The 16,885-nt window shown below is 39.2% G+C and overlaps 1 protein-coding gene across 2 annotated transcripts in view; it reads left to right on the top strand.

Annotated features, from left to right (window-relative positions):
• GANC (glucosidase alpha, neutral C) overlaps positions 1-16,885 on the top strand; it is a 59,193-nt gene that overhangs the window by 3,036 nt on the left and 39,272 nt on the right. For both annotated transcript variants that reach the window (XM_061611311.1, XM_061611310.1), the window contains exons 3-8: positions 5,738-5,846; positions 7,928-8,055; positions 8,465-8,647; positions 8,843-8,891; positions 9,684-9,750; positions 13,721-13,817. In XM_061611311.1, coding sequence (XP_061467295.1) covers positions 5,738-5,846; positions 7,928-8,055; positions 8,465-8,647; positions 8,843-8,891; positions 9,684-9,750; positions 13,721-13,817 — 633 coding nt within the window. The remainder of the gene's footprint in view (positions 1-5,737; positions 5,847-7,927; positions 8,056-8,464; positions 8,648-8,842; positions 8,892-9,683; positions 9,751-13,720; positions 13,818-16,885) is intronic.

Genomic DNA, 16,885 nt, shown 5'->3' with positions numbered 1-16,885 from the left:
AGCTCAGTGGGACATACCCTTGACTAGACATGTAAAAAGACATGTAAAAAGACATGCATGATTTGTATAAAGGCATTACAATATGGTCGGTTCTATTTCTGACCTATCTCCTAAAGATCACTAGAGTGGAATTTCCTTTTTCACAGTTTTGGTCAGTGTTTTAATTGAGCTATTCACAAGGAAGCCATGGCTGGCTGCACCCTGAACAGGAACACTCACGTTAAGGGATGAGAATATACTGCAACATTTTGTTGCAGGTCCCACTTGTTATTTATTATTTCAGTTTGGTGAGATAAAAATTGTTATTAACCATATTAAGATTCCTGTGAGATGCACTTATTCAGTCTTCCAGTACGAACTGAATTTGCTGCTGAATGCCTAGGCTTGAAGATTTAAGTAAAATAAAAGAAGACAGGTTTGGGGAGTCAGTATCCTTTGGTGTGAAGGAGGAATTTTTATTGAAACACAAATATTTGCAGAATTTTGGATTGCATATTCCTCTGAGGTTTACAGAGCAGAGATAGAACAGGAGCCCCCAGCAGTGTAATCTGAATTAAAATAATTTAATTAATTTAACAGTGCAGGGTACTGTACTTAATTAATAGTACAGGTACAATACCAAAATAATGCAATTTAAGTATTATTTGCCCTATATGTATTTTAAAAGGTGAAAATAATGCTGAGTACTATCAACCAGTTAGTCTTATAGATGTGTCAGCTAAATTGTACGGAACCTTTCTTCTTCAAAAACTACAAGCATGGCTTTTAAATGAGGAACAAGCTGATTTTAGGCAAAATTAATAGTAGTAGTATTTATTACATTTATATCCTGCCCTTCCTCCGAGTAGGAGCCCAGGGCTCATAGTACTATTACAGAGCAATCCAAATGATGGGGAGCTGACTGAAAGCCCCGTGAGATCCTCCTCCTTCTCGGGAGTCGCTGGCCCAGCTCTAGGCTGGCTCCATCAGGAGCTGAGTGCACAAGCTAGCTGAGAAGCACCAGCTTCCACGAACAGGCCTCCTGGTGAATAAGTGTTCCCTGTAGGCCACCATGGAATGTTTTTACAGCACCAGCCTTTTGGTCGGTTCAATTTCCAGGCAGATCAGAACCCAGGGAGGGCTCTGAACGTAAGGAAGATCTTGTGCAAGGCGCCCCGTGGCTCCACTCCCACCACACCCCTGGAACGCTCCATTTTCGGAGCTCTTGCCAGTCCTCCATCTGCCAGGCTGGCCAACCCTGATGGCGCTGGCAGGCTGTTGGCAGTGCCGCGGTTCAGCCATGGCAGAGGGCTGGTGGAGGACGACAGCGCCAGGAGCCTGTCAGCGCAGCTAGGGGTCCAAGGCATACAACTCCCCCAGCCCAGTGGAAGGTGAGTTGGATTGTGCCCTTAATCAATGTTTTACATTACTGAGTTTAATAAAAACACTAAAGGAACATCTAAGTACCTGTTTGTGGCCTTTTTAGATCTGTCAGCAATATTTGGTACTGTAGATTAGAGACAATATTTGGACTAAATTTAAAGACAAAAATACAGATTGGAAGATTGCTAGTGTTGATCCAACAACTATATACAGACACAGATGTAAGTGAGGTATGGGGTGGAGGAATCCCTAACTAAACCAGTTAAGACCAATAAAGGAGTGGAACAGGGCTACTGTTGGCACCTCCCCTGCTTAATATCTATATAAATGACAAAGTCCATATTTTGGAAATGGTGGGTGCATGCCCCCACCACACTCCCAGCAGTACATAATTGTAATGTATGCAGGTGACTTAGTACTGGTATCTCTAACTTGCCTAGGTTTGGAGAAACTTCTTAAAATGTTTATAACATATTGTAAGAAAGAATAACACTGTATGCAAGGAAACTGAGTGAAAGAAACAGAAAGGATAGGGCAGTTAGTATGGGGGACTAATAAGCAGACAAAAGTTTTTTTAGTCTAGGTAAGGATTTTATTGTACTGCATAAAAACACACTTTCTTTTTTTCACTTTATTGTAACTTGTGTAATATAAATTTTATATTAAGATTTTTTTTGGAAAGTTGTCATGGCCAATGGGCTTAAGGATTATATATATACTGAACGGGCACTGGAGAAGATTGAACCCTTTGTTACCTTGTAAATCCAGAAGCAGACTGAATAGTAAGGTTGTTGTTGTTGTTATGTGCCTTCAAGTCGATTACAACTTATGGCGACCCTATGAATCAGCGAACTCCAAGAGCATCTGTCATGAACCACCCTGTTCAGATCTTGTAAGTTCAGGTCTGTGGCTTCCTTTATGGAATCAATCCATCTCTTGTTTGGCCTTCCTCTTTTTCTACTCCCTGCTGTTTTCCCCAGCATTATTGTCTTTTCTAGTGAATCATGTCTTCTCATTATGTGTCCAAAGTATGATAACCTCAGTTTCATCATTTTAGCTTCTAGTGACAGTTCTGGTTTAATTTGTTCTAATACCCATTTATTTGTCTTTTTTGCAGGCCATGGTATGCGCAAAGCTCTCCTCCAACACCACATTTCAAATGAGTTGATTTTTCTCTTATCCGCCTTTTTCACTGTCCAACTTTCACATCCATACATAGAGATCGGGAATCCCATGGTCTGAATGATCCTGACCTTGGAGTTCAGTGATACATCTTTGCATTTGAGGACCTTTTCTAGTTCTCTCACAGCTATCCTACCCAGTCCTAGCCTTCTTCTGATTTCTTGACTATTGTCTCCATTTGGGTTAATGACTGTGCCGAGGTATTGATAATCCTTGACAAGTTCAATGTCCTCATTGTCAAATTTAAAGTTACATAAATCTTCTGTTGTCATTACTTTAGTCTTTTTGACGTTCAGCTGTAGTCCTGATTTTGTGCTTTCCTCTTTAACTTTCATCAGCATTCGTTTCATATCATTACTGGTTTCTACTAAGAGTATGGTATCATCTGCATATCTTAAATTATTGATGTTTCTCCCTCCAATTTTCACACCTCCTTAATCTTGGTCCAATCCCGCTTTCCGTATGATATGTTCTCCATACAGATTAAACAAATAGGGTGATAAAATACACCCCTGTCTCACACCCTTTCTGATGGGAAACCAATCACTTTCTCCATATTCTGTCCTTACAGTAGTCCAGAGTATAGGTTGCGCATCAGGACAATCAGATGGTGTGGCACCCCCATTTCTTTTAAAGCATTCCATAGTTTTTCATGATCTACACAGTCAAAGGCTTTGCTGTAGTCTATAAAGCACAGGGTGATTTTCTTCTGAAATTACTTGGTCTGTTCTATTATCCAACGTATGTTTGCGATATGATCTCTGGTGCCTCTTCCCTTTCTAAATCCAGCTTGGATGGCTGGCATTTCTTGCTCCATATATGGTAAGAGCCTTTGTTGTAGAATCTTGAGCATTACTTTACTTGCCTGGGATATTAAGGCAATAGTTCGGTAATTACTGCATTCTCTGGGATCCCCTTTCTTTGGAAGTGGGATATATATTGAACGCTTCCAGTCTGTGGGCCACTGTTTAGTTTTCCATATTTGTTGACAGATTTTTTTCAAAATTTGGACAAATTCAGTCTCAGTAGCGTGTAGCAACTCTGTTGGTATGCCATCTATTCCTGGTGATTTGTTTCTTCCAAGAATTTTAAGAGCAGCTTTTACCTCACATTCTAAAATTTCTGGTTCTTCATCATATGGTTCCTCCGTGAATGAATCTGTCATCTCTTTTATAGAGTTCTTCAGTGTATTGCTTCCATCTTCCTTTTATTTAATCTCGGTCAGTCAGTGTGTTCCCCTGTTGATTATTCAACATCCCTACTCTTGGTTTAAATTTCCCTTTGATTTCTGTAATCTTTTGGAATAGGGCTCTTGTTCTTCCCATTTTGTTGTCCTTTTCTATTTCTATACAATAACTATTTTAATAGTTTTCTTTGTCCCTATGTACTAGTTGTTGTATAGTTGCATTTAGGGTTCTGACCGTGTTTCTGTCTCCTGTTGCTTTTGCTTTCCTTCTCTCTTTAATCATTTTCAGAGTTTCTTCAGTCATCCATTGAGGTCTTTCTCTCTTTTTAACAAGAGGTATTGGTTTTTTTGCATTCTTCCCTGATAATGTCCCTGACTTCAGTCCATAGTTCTTCTGGTTCTCTGTCAACTAACTTTAAAGCCTCAAATCTGTTCCTTATTTGATCTTTATATTCTTCTGGGATGTTATTTAAATTGTATTTTGGCATTATGAGTGCTTTGTTGTTCTTCTTTAGCTTTACTCTGATTTTCAATATGATCAGTTCATGATCTGTACAGCAGTCTGCTCCTGGTCTTGTTTTTGCAGAAAGTATGGAACTTCTCCATCTTCTGTTTCCAATTATGTAATCAATTTGATTCCTATAATGACCATCTGGTGATGTCCACGTGTACAGTCGTCGTTTTGGTTGTTCAAAACATGTGTTGGCAAGAAACATATCATTGGCTTCACAGAATTCAATAAGTCTTTCTCCTGCTTCATTTCTGTCACCTAAGCCCCATTTCCCCACAATTCCTAGTTCTTCTCTGTTCCCTACTTTTGCATTCCAGTCCCCCATGATTATCATCATATCTTGTTTTGGTGTGTGATCAATTTCCTCCTGTACTTCTGCGTAAAATCTCTCCAATTCTTCTTCTTCTGCGTTTGATGTTGGAGCGTAGACTTGGATGATGGTTATGTTAATAGGTTTCCCATTTAATCTCATTGATATCACTCGCTCAGACCTTGCTTTGTAGCTCCTAATTGCTTTTGCTACATCACTTCTCACTATTAAAGCAACCCCGTTTCTTCTTGATTTCTCATTTCCTGCATAAAATATTTTATAGTTACCTGATTGAAAATGTCCCATTCCAGTCCCTTTTAATTCACTCACACCAAGTTTTGTAATGTTGATACGCTCCATTTCTTGCTTGACAATTTCTAACTTTCCCTGGTTCATGCTTCTCACATTCCATGTTCCTATTGTGTGCGTCGTACAACTCCGGACTCTCCTTTTGCATCTGTGTGCATCAGCCTCTGGGCTTCCTTTCGGCTTTAACCCAGCTGCGTCATTAGTCACAGCGCTACTTGTACTTGTCCTTTGTTCTTCCCAAGTAGCTCAGAGAGTGCCTTCTGACCTGGGGGTCTCATCTTCCAGCACTATCTCGTGTTGCATTGTGGATACTCTGTTCATAGGGTTTTCGTGGTAAGAGGTATTCAGAGGTGGTTTACCATTGCCTTCCTCTGAGTTTGGATGTATCTTAGTCTGGTGTCTCAGCTTTGACCATTCTGCCATGGGTGTCCCTGCTAGGAGTCTAGCCTCTTGGTCTAGACTCCTGACGGCATTGCTCTCAGCTTCTTCAACACTCTCAAACCCCTTTACCACATTAAGGTGTGCATCCTAAAGGGGGGAATAGTAAGGATGCACCATTAAAGATGTTTAAAAATAGGGAATAGAACTGGATTTCTGAAGGCAGCTATGAAGTGCTTTGCTGAGGAAAGAGTACTGTATTGGTGAATTTAATAGCTTTTTCAATTTGAAAAATAAACTATAATTTGAAAACAAACATAAATAGATAGTTTATTCCATAGATTACTTGTTCATGAAGTTCTGAAAACATGTAGATTTGGGCTGTAATCCTGTTTAAACCCCTTTGAAATCAATGGGTTTTAAGTATCCTAATAATGAGCTAACTGCTTCTGGATCATTAAAGAAGTAAATTGATTGTGTACTCTTCTTTATCTGTCAGGCGTCAGAAACGTTTGTGTCCTGGAAAATCCTTGTACCGAGCTTTGCTGGATACAGTGGAATTATCCAACAGCTATGTCAAATTTGAAATTGTCAATGAAGAATGCAAGGTTGGCATATACTCTAAATATCACTGACCAAGAAAAGGAATAGACACTTTACCTTACAGTACATATTGGATCTCAAGTAATATTCAATCTTAGGTAGTATTTTAGATCTTAGATAAGATTTACTTTCTGATTCTTGCATGATGGGGGAGCAGCAGATCTCTTGTGCAAGGGCAAAGTATTGTATTCTTATTACTTGGGACTTTCCTTTCACAGCTAATTAATTTTACTCTGAGATCCTCTGAAGAAATATGTTTGTTTTATTTGTTAAACCAATTTGTGTCCTGGCTTTCCCAAGTTTATATTACTGGATCAAACTTCTAGTAATATTAAAAACCATAAAGCAATGATTAAAAGTAAAAAACCAGAAAAACCACAAATAATTAAATAAAAATATAAAGATGTAGGGTGGAAGTTCGTGGAAACCAACTGATGCCCTTCTGCTCACAGAAAGGTGGGGATGCAACTGTTGAGCATTCCTCCATGCCACCCATCACCCTGTTCTGGAAGGAAGGTCCCCTGACAGACTGGGCTGGGCTGCAGAGGGGATGGTAACAGTCAAAAAGTGCTTTTCCTGCTGTCCCAATAGCACATTCTTACAACTATTTTATGAGTGGAAGAACACCAGTTGGATTCCACCCATAGCAATTTGAGACATTGCCTAAATTAGTATTTCCTTTTCAGCACATTAACCCACAGCAGTAGCGCTTTTAAAAATATTAGTGGAGGTGAGGCATCAAGATGGTGTTTTTCAAATGGCTCAAGTCTAAGTACTCTAACATATTTTGTTTGAAGGCTGTTGAACAGGGCCTGGTGCAGATGTAATATTCCTCAACATGGTTAGGGAATCAGGATCATCCTGTAGATTGGCCTGCTCCTTCTGTCATTTTATCTCTCTTCCTCTCAGATGCATTAATTCTCTTCCTTTCGTTTTTTTGGAGCGAACCATATTGCAGTGTTTTCTCTGCACCAGTGTAAATGCTAACCATGGGTAGCTTTGAAGCAGTTTGCAACCACGTTTAGTTGGTTTGCAAATTTTGGCCAAATCTAAACAGGATTAACTAATATCAATGCCGACTTAAAGATTCATTATGTTTAGCTCTGGGAAAGGGAATGGAGCAGGGAATTCACACATGAAAGGGCCAGATATGAAAGGAGCATTCTCCTGAGGTGCCTCTGATCTCTCAGCTACAGTTTGGCAACATTCTGCCTGAGCTCAATATTATCTGCCTTCACCAATACAAGAGAAAACTTGAAACAGAATTTTGCTTCTGTGTGAATTAAGTGTGTACAGAATTCCAGCTTTAATTTCTTAATCAGAGTGATTATTCATTTAATGAAAACATTATCCAGATTTAAAATCCTCATTTAAATTAGAGCTATCAGTAGGGAAACACTTTTCTGCTTAAAAAAATTTAAAATGACTTTCCAAATAAGAAATGATTGCCATATATATTTGGAGATGCAGTCAAACGTCACCTGTACTGAAATAGTGCCATAGCTGCTTTAATTAGTTATCTGGATAATCTAGCAAATTTGTTAAAAAAGCTAAATTATAGTAAATATTGCCCTGCAGTCCCAGAACATGTTTTTGTACAATGGATCAGAAATGAGCAATGGAAAGATTCATTTGCTTCCTTTCTGTCAAATTTAATCCATATTAACTGGATTTTCTAAACAAGGAACTACTTTGGGCTAATTATAGGATGTGTGAAGCTCTTGCTTCTTGCCAAGTGTACAATTAATTAGTCATTTCCCCACCACCAAGAGCAATAATTCATAACAAGCAACAACAAGTGTTGTTAAATATGGGAATTATTAATAATTATGTTCTACTCTGTTCTTTTTTTGGGGGGGGAGTGCTTTTTGTATGATTGATGTTCCATGCTGTGCAAATAGATGCCTGTATGAAGGGGTTAACTGCAGTTATTTGTAGTGACACATTTACACAAACCATGCCAGGGGAGAAAGCCTCCCCACTGTTATTTTTTCTGCAGTGATGTCTATAGCAATCTGAATTAAAATATAGTGTGATTTGTCTGCCACATGTGTATGCTAATTGTTGCTCATTTGCTTATTACCAGGTAACTCTGTTAGTGGAAATTTATGAAATAGAAGGCAATATTTTCAGGCTTAAAATCAATGAGAAAACACCACTCAAACCAAGATATGAAGTCCCCAATGTTCTCATAAAAGAGCCTGCCTGCCTTAGGTAAGCTGTGAAGCAGAATTTGCAAAATAAATTGGAATCTGAGGATACAAGTATGTGATTCAGGCTGCAATCTTATACCCACTACCCAGGAGTAAGTCCTATCGTGCTCAATGAGACTTTCTTCTGAGTAGACATGTATGGAATTGCATTTTCACAGTGACAGCATAATTTGAGTTAAAGGTTTGTTTGTTTTTACACAGTCTTGCATATAGAGTAATATATTGTATAGCTATACATGTCCAGTGATGTATATAAATGTGAAAAGGTGGTATATGCCCTGAGAATGTAACTAAGAGTTAATGCTTTTTGTACAAACTGGAACGATCACTTGCATGATTTGCTGCGGTTTGCCATTTGAGAACAATCTTTAAAAGATTTTATCTATGATTGCTATTTCCCTGTTTTCCAGGCTAACAGTATCACAGAAAGATACAAACAAACTTGTGTTGGCTTGTGCCAATGAAGAGCAGCAGCTTCACATTACAGCAAATCCTTTTCAGATACAGCTTGTTTCCAAGGATGAAACTATACTGAGCATGAACTCAAATGGCCTGCTGTATTTTGAGCACTTTCGGCTACCACCCCAATTCAGGTATGATATCTCATTATCTCTGTTGATTTCAATCCATGTGTTGATAAATTATCTTAGGCTGTGATCCTTACGGTGTTATTACATGTAGTCAAAAGTAAGTTCCATTGATATCAGTAGCACTTACAAATAAGTGCTTACTTACAAAGTCTATATATAAATATGCTAATTGGTTGCTCTTTTGGGGGGGTTAATTAGGAAATCTACATTGCAAGAAAAGGAAGATGGATCAGCTAAGCCCTCTAAGGTAAACGAAGGCTGTATTTATAGAACCTTGACGTATGGATAGTCTAAGGGTCAAATTAGTAATTCTAAGTGGGAACAATCAGTTTAGCACTGGGGGAAATATGCAGTGTATTGGGAACCCCCTGAAGCAGCTAATTACATTATTTATTATTATTTTATTTTACAGTTTCATAAACGGCTTCACTGCCTGAGGCCATGGAAAACATAGGACAAAGGGTGGGATATAAATCTAATAATAAATAAAACAAGACAAAATAGATAAAATACAAACTCTAAAAGCAATAAAACAATTTCTACTGATGTACACTATTCCATATAATAACTGGATCATGCTTCAGAGAAAGATCTCTTAACCAAAAATGTCTTCAGTAGTTGCTAGATGCCTTTCTAATTGTAGCTGGAAATTGATTCCAGAGGGCTGGAGATGCAACACTAAAATCCCAGTTTCTAATACAAGCTAAGTACATGCTGTGTATGTGGCTTTGGGCCTTCCTGAAAACAGCAGCTTGCATCTATATGGAAGGTATCCCAATATATGAACCGAGGATTAATAACACAAACCTAACCAGGTCTATTCAGAAGTAAATTCTATTGAATTCACAGGGACTTACTCTCAGATAAGTGGGGTTAGGATTGTAGCCTTAAGTTGGCAATTGATCAGACTCAGTATGACTGAAACCCTATACACACTTTTCTGGGAATAAGCCCCATTGAACTCTGTGGGTCTTACTTCCGAGTTGACAGACATAGGATTGCTCTGTAAATCAGATTTTTCTTATTTTTATCCATGCAGGAAGATCAAGAAGACTTTGGTCTCTGGGAAGAGAAATTTGGCCATTTTTTAGACATCAAAGCTAATGGTATGTACAGTTTCATGATGGAAATGTTTCTGCTTTCCCTTGGTTATCATGTTAATGAATATTTATGTTACTTTTTTCCCATTAGTACTACAAGGTGTATGTCTTACTGATTATACTAAAGTCTCAACATATACCTTGAGGGCTTGTGAGATTTCCAGAAGCTCTTTTTAAAAGTTGTTAATTTCCAGATCCATTGATTGGGATGTTTAGTAAATCAGGAGGAGAATCTGTGGCAACTCAGCTCTGATAACTGACCATGACTGTAACCATTACCATGTTGAGGAGTAAGCATAGCTACTCTGGGCCACCAAATTTGAGTTATTTTATTACATACCACTTTTCATCAGAAAAGATCACAAAGCAGTTAACAAAGAAAAAACAAAATTAAAAGAATGCCATATATAAAATAAAAAATTAAATACAGTATATAAAACAACAAACACCAGAAAATAGGATTCCACTCATCCAATAATCACACAAATTCCACATCTGCTTACACTCGTATCTCAATCACCCTACACCTGAAATTGTTAACTGTGAGAGTAGGTGATGGTTTTTTAAAAGTTTTTAAAAGGTTGTTTTTTAACTGTCTTTTAGAAGTTTTAATTATATTCTACAATTGATGTGTTTGCCACCCTGAGCACTTTAAAGAGGAAGGGGAGGATATACATTTAATAAATAAATAAATACATGTACACACATTCATCCACGCTGACATACACCCCCCCCAATAAATTCATACTCCTTTACTCTCTTTTTTTTTTACAATAATTTTTATTCAAATTTCCATAAAACAAACAAAACAAAATCATAAAACATTCAAAGACAAAAAACAAAACAAAAATGATTAAACAAAAAAATAAAATGTTTACTTCCCATTTGTCGCAGATCAGTTATAGGTCTACAATATATAACAATCCTGTCTCTTAAATTATATTATAAAATCACTTTCCTCCAGTAGTTATCTTAATTAATCATCAAATCTCATAGCCATTACTTTATTCTTTCCACAAAAAGTCAAAGAGAGGTTTCAATTCTTTAAGAAATATATCTGTCAATTTTTCTCCAAATAAACATGTCAATTAATCCATCTCGTTAATAATAATAATAATCTTATTGTCATAACCATAGTCCAAATAAACATATCGATTAATCCATCTCATCAAATCTGTTAAGTCCAATAATTTCAATAGCCATTATTCCATTATCCATATTAATTCCATCTTCCATCTTCAGTAGTCCTGTTAAGTCCAGTAATTTCAGTGTCCAATCTTCCATTATCAGTATTCCATAATAATCTTGCTGTCATAGCCATAGTCATATAATAAGAGTCTGATGGGAATTTCCTCTATCCCAAATATTTTCCTGCCATCAATTCTGAATGAGTTGCTGAAATATTGTTGTAAAGTCATATCTCTGTTCTTCTTTTTTACAAAATGCACTGGCTCATCTCTTGAGAGTTTTTCCATTGTCACATGGCTGCAGTTAATTCCATAGATTTTCTCTATATCAAGCTCCATCACGTCATTCCAGTCCAGAAAATTATCCAAGCCATTGATAACTTTATCTCTAATATCTTCATTAATTTCTTCAGAGATAACGGTAAGTTCCAAACAGTAGATTTTATTTCTAATATCCATAAACTCCAGATCTTTTTCCAATTCCACATTTGTTCCAATCTCCAGGGCTTGTATCTTCCCTTTATTTTTTCTTTTCTCATCTCTGATCTCATTCTCCTCTCTCACAGGATCCCCTATTTCTTTAAGCTCCTGCGTCATTTTGCTCAGTTCAATTTTCAGCTCCTTACTGCCTTGTCTCAGGGTTTGTTTCGTTATCTCAATCTCATCCATTATTTTCTGAAACATAATTACTTCCAGATTCTCAGCCACTTTCTTGATTGCCATTTTTAAAACCACGAAAACAAAACAAAACAAAAATAAAGAAGAACCACTTCTTATTTCAGCAACAATTGGGTTAATATTCCAGGCTTGATGACATCACAGTATAAACAGAGCAGCCTGCCTTATCTCTCTATGTTCAAGAATACAAAACAAATTTAGTTCCCAGCATCAAAACAGTTAGTGGCGTCGTGAAGAAGCAGATTCGTCAAAATAAAATAGACCAAAAAGAGAATAGTCCCAGACAATATAATGTTCCAAAGTTCATATTTTTTATTTTTTTCTCCTCGGAATAGAAATCCCTCTTCTGTTTATATCTTTAGAATGCACTTCCAGGACAGCTTTTTGCAATAGAAACAGAGATAAGCTGTTAATTTTGTGAATAACAGAGAAGAGTTATAGCTCACCCAGAAGTTCTTTAAAGCTGATTCATTTGACAAATCTCTTTTTGCTGCAACAATTTAAACCAAGTAAAAAAAAGAAAGAAGGGTGCTTGCCTGTTAGTCCGTTTTCTCTTTGAAGAAAATATAAACGTATCGCATTAATCAGATAGAGCTTGTTCGGAAGTCCGTCCGGCATTGCTGGCTGGACCTTTTCTCATAAATTAATGAAATCCAGTCCTCCCAACAAAAACAGGCTTTTGAGGTTGATCTCTACGTTTCTCCCTGCCCGGGAGAAATTTCATCAGTCAAAAAAAAAAAATGTTCTGACTGATTTATATCTGAATAAGCTTCTTGTGAGGCGGGAGCCCGTCTCAAAAGCAGGCACAAGCGAAGTCACCCTTCCCGGAAGTCCCCATACTCCTTTACTCTCAACAGTCACCAGTCCCCACAATCCCCTGGGTACATACACAAAAGACTGCACTACCACTTCAGGAACCTAACATTATGAGGTCAAAATAAAAGTTTAATCTAAACCTAACAGGGAGCAGATGGTCCGAACATATAAAACCGATTCTGGCCCGCTTGCACGGGCTGCCTGTATGTTTCCGAGCTTGATTCAAGGTGCTGGTTTTGACCTATAAAGCCTTACACGGCTTGGGACCACAATACCTGATGGAACGCCTCTCCTGATACAAACCCACCCGTAAACTATGTTCAAGATCAAAGGCCCTCCTCCGGGTGCCTACTCCAAGGGAAGCTCGGAGGATGGCAACAAGGGAGAGGGCCTTCTCAGTGGGGGCTGGAGATGGTGAGCAGATGGTCTTGCTTTACACATTTATGCAAAACGGATTGATGTCTTGCACCTTTCTGATTTTTGATTGATTTTTGATGGTTGTTTAGCACTGTCAGGATGTAAGCCACTATTTCCTATCTTATTGTAATGCATTTGGTAACTGTTCTATATTTTAACCTTTGATCTCCCATGTATCTTTGTCTTAACATATGTATCATTTCCTTTTCCGTATATGGGTCTATGACCGTAATAAAGTGGATTGATTGATGTAAGCCACTGATAATGTACTTATATATAGTGAGTGCCTCCTCTAAGATACACACCTTAATGTGGTGAGAGGGTTTGAGAGTGTCGAGGAAGCTGAGAGTAATGCTGTCAGGAGATAAGAGAAAAATTAACTCATTTGAAATGTGTTGTTGGAGGAGAGATTAGTGCATTCTGTGGACCACGAAAAAAAACAAATAATTGGGTGTTAGAACAAATTAAACCCGAACTATCACTAGAAGCTAAAATGATGAAACTAAGGTTATCATACTTTGGACACGTAATGAGAAGACATGATGCACTAGAAAAGACAATGATGCTGGGAAAAACAGAAGGGAGTAGAAAAAGAGGAAGGCCAAACTAGAGATGGATTGATTCCATAAAGAAAGCCACAGACCTGAACTTCCAAGATCTGAACAGAGTGGTTTATAACAGATGGTGTTGGAGGTCACTGATTCATAGGGTCGCCATTAAGTTGTAATAGACTTGAAGGCACATAACAACAACAATATCATGGGTGACAAAGAAGCTCTGAGGAGGACAGTTGCAAATCAATGATTATACAAGATTTTTACACTGCACCTATTTCCATCATATCAGAGTGACGTTCTGACTTCATACTCTTCTTACAGGTCCCAGCAGTATAGGCTTAGATTTTTCTTTACATGGATTTGAACATGTGTATGGAATACCTCAACATGCAGAGACGCTTCTCCTTAAAAACACCAGGTAATGTGACTGGATATATATCAAAGATGGCAAGAATCCTGAGGGCAGTGGTAACTAGAGACCTGCAGCCAAAGAATTGGCTGATCAGTTCAAATCAATATGTGGAATTCAGGCCATCCTTTTTCCCAGGTTCTCTGTCTGCCTCAATTCCCTGGCTCAGGCTTCCTCATCCTCTGTACGGTCCCTCCCCGCCCACTCCTTTCTTGTCAATAGTAAATAGCCCGTCCTGTACTCTCAGTCATGTGTGACTTTTTCCACAGCTCCATTGTCTCTTGGTCCCTCTTTTCCTTGAAGGAGGCTTCAAGCTATCCCTCTTCTCTATCCACTGCCTGCTCTTTTCCTTTTCTCCAGCCACCCTGGGTGCTTCCAAAGAGCAGCTTAATATTGTAAATGGGTCATTCAGATATCATAAGTGGGCAATTGGTAGCAAGGTTTTGTTTTTCTTGGTAATTTATCAGATTTTTTCTGGAAGGGGTAAATCTGGTTGTTATTTTGATGCCAGTGACATTGATGGATAAAATTTGCATGCATGAGGAGCACTCATCCCACAATAAACACCCATCTGGAAACACTCCTTGCCTCTTGGCATTGTTTAGACTCATAGCCCAGTGCACCCTGGCAACAGCACACAGCACTTTTTCTGCTTAAACCCTATATGAGGCTTTCCCCAGATCCCATTTGTGTTTGACCACACCTTTTTCTCCTCTGCCTCCTTCACCAGTCAAATCCCTGTTTATCTTCAGCTACTCTCCTTCTGCACCCTGATTTTCATACCTCCTGGACCCTTGTCTCAGTCAGCTTCCTAGTCCTCAGCCTCTGCACATCTGTTCCTTTTGCGTGCACCCAGCTTTGCCTGTCCCAGGTTGTTCTCAGCCATACTGTTGTTGTTTTTTAAAAAATTAGAGGATGTAGTAGTTAATGGGCAGTCTATAAATGTAAAAAAGACAAGTAATCTTTTTTATTCACAGAAGGTGCATCTCTTGCTGAAGCAGCTTTATGTATTAGCAATTTGTTTTTGACAGTTTCCACTGATGCAAATAGGATGTTCCCAATCTTCCATGTTAGTGTATCAGTAGAGACAGTGGCAGTGGAAGGGTGCTTATAGTCAGGTACATGATGGGAAGGGACAACAATGGATTAGCCATCTCCAGTGTGAACCCTCATCAGCAGATAACTTGCACATGGAATCATATCTTAGCAAAGATGCATTGGCCTGAGAATGCACAGTGAGAGAGAACCGAGCTGAACTTGACCTTTGGTTTGTTTGAAGATCTGTGCTCTCCCTGAGAGCCACACCCTAGGCAAATACTTTTTTCAAAAATAAAAAGCTCATCCAGCACAAACAAGTTTGTGGACAGTTTCATCTACTGCCACACTCCACATCCATTTTCACATCTTACCTTATTTTTGTCCTTTTAGGTTTATTGTGATGTTTTATGGCCTGCAAGTTTTGCATGTCCCAGAGTACGGACTGAAGGCACATGAGGCCACCACCTTACTGAAGCTAAGCAGGTCTAGGTCTGGTCAATGCCTGGATGGGAGACTATCTGGAAACCATATGTATGCCACCTTTCCATGATGAAAGAAAGGTGGGGTATAAATGTAATAAATAAACAAATAAATAATTGCAAATAAGCTAGTGAAAATTGCAGAGGTCTAAGAATACCCCACAAAACTAGGGGAGGTCAATATGATTCCAAGATTGCAGTCCTAAGCATATGTGCTAGGAAGCAAATCTCACTGAACTCAGGACACCGCTGAGTAAACACACACAAAGAGATCACTGCCAGTGCTAAACCAGAGCAGCGGTGATCTCATTGGCAGCCAGAATTACATCCGACTACGCAAAGCATGAAAGAGATGACAGGCTATCCTTTTTCCAATCACAGTTCTGATTGTCATTGTAGAATGCACACATTTTAAACAGTATTCACCTCTAAAGTAACACTCAGCTTAAGTCTACCATATAACTCTGTGCACTGTAAGTGGGAGTGGGGATTTTTTTCTGTACAGGGCAATTGGTTCACAGGAAAGTTCAACTGGGGGTCAGAGCTGATTGTAGGAGAGGCAACAAGTGTTGCATAGCTTGCTTGCTTTCTCTCTTGCTTTCATCCCATTTCTCTCTCATAAGAACATAAGAAGAACATAAGAAGAGCCTGCTGGATCAGGCCAGTGGCCCATCTAGTCCAGCATCCTGTTCTCACAGTGGCCAACCAGGTGCCTGGGGGAAGCCCGCAAGCAGGACCCGAGTGCAAGAACACTCTCCCCTCCTGAGGCTTCCAGCAACTGGTTTTCAGAAGCATGCTGCCTCTGACTAGGGTGGCAGAGCACAGCCATCATGGCTAGTAGCCATTGATAGCCCTGTCCTCCATGAATTTGTCTAATCTTCTTTTAAAGCCATCCAAGCTGGTGGCCATTACTGCATCTTGTGGGAGCAAATTCCATAGTTTAACTATGCGCTGAGTAAAGAAGTACTTCCTTTTGTCTGTCCTGAATCTTCCAACATTCAGTGTGCCGTCCTTCTCCAACACTCCCTCTCCCTCTCTCTGCCATCCCTTTCATGGGATTTGGTGGAGCCTGAACTACCCTCTGGGGCTGCAGTAATCTGCAGTGATTTGCTCTCACTTGCTTATTTGCCAGTTCTGGAGGTGGGGGTTGGGTATGGGTGGAAGTACTCTTTATTTCCTTTTCAGGGCTCTTGCTGTGTCCACTCAAGAAGCAGCTGGGTGCAGGGGAGTCCTCAGGGGGGGTGCTGCAGACAGTGAGGAGGGCAGGCACCCTCCCCTTGGATTTTGTCCCTCAGCAGTGCAGCTTGTGCTCACAGGGAAGAGCAGTGCTCCCTTCTGAATCTCAGTGCCTTGGAAGAGCTCTGGCTGGGTACCCATCTTCATGCACCCTCCCCAAATGTGCACAGTGTAATTCCCTCTGTCACCTATTACTTTGGACAGCTGCTTCACCTGGTGCCACTTGCAAGAATTAAATCTAAACATGTATTCAATCAATAGCCATCTGTCTCTTGCACTGGACAACGCAAAAGCAATATATCTACATCCACTGTAGGCAAAGTC

The sequence above is a fragment of the Rhineura floridana genome, chromosome 2 (assembly GCF_030035675.1).
Source record: "Rhineura floridana isolate rRhiFlo1 chromosome 2, rRhiFlo1.hap2, whole genome shotgun sequence".
Lineage (NCBI taxonomy): Eukaryota > Metazoa > Chordata > Lepidosauria > Squamata > Rhineuridae > Rhineura > Rhineura floridana.
Note: the sequence above shows the minus strand (reverse complement) of the source record. Positions and strands in the feature narration are given on the sequence as shown.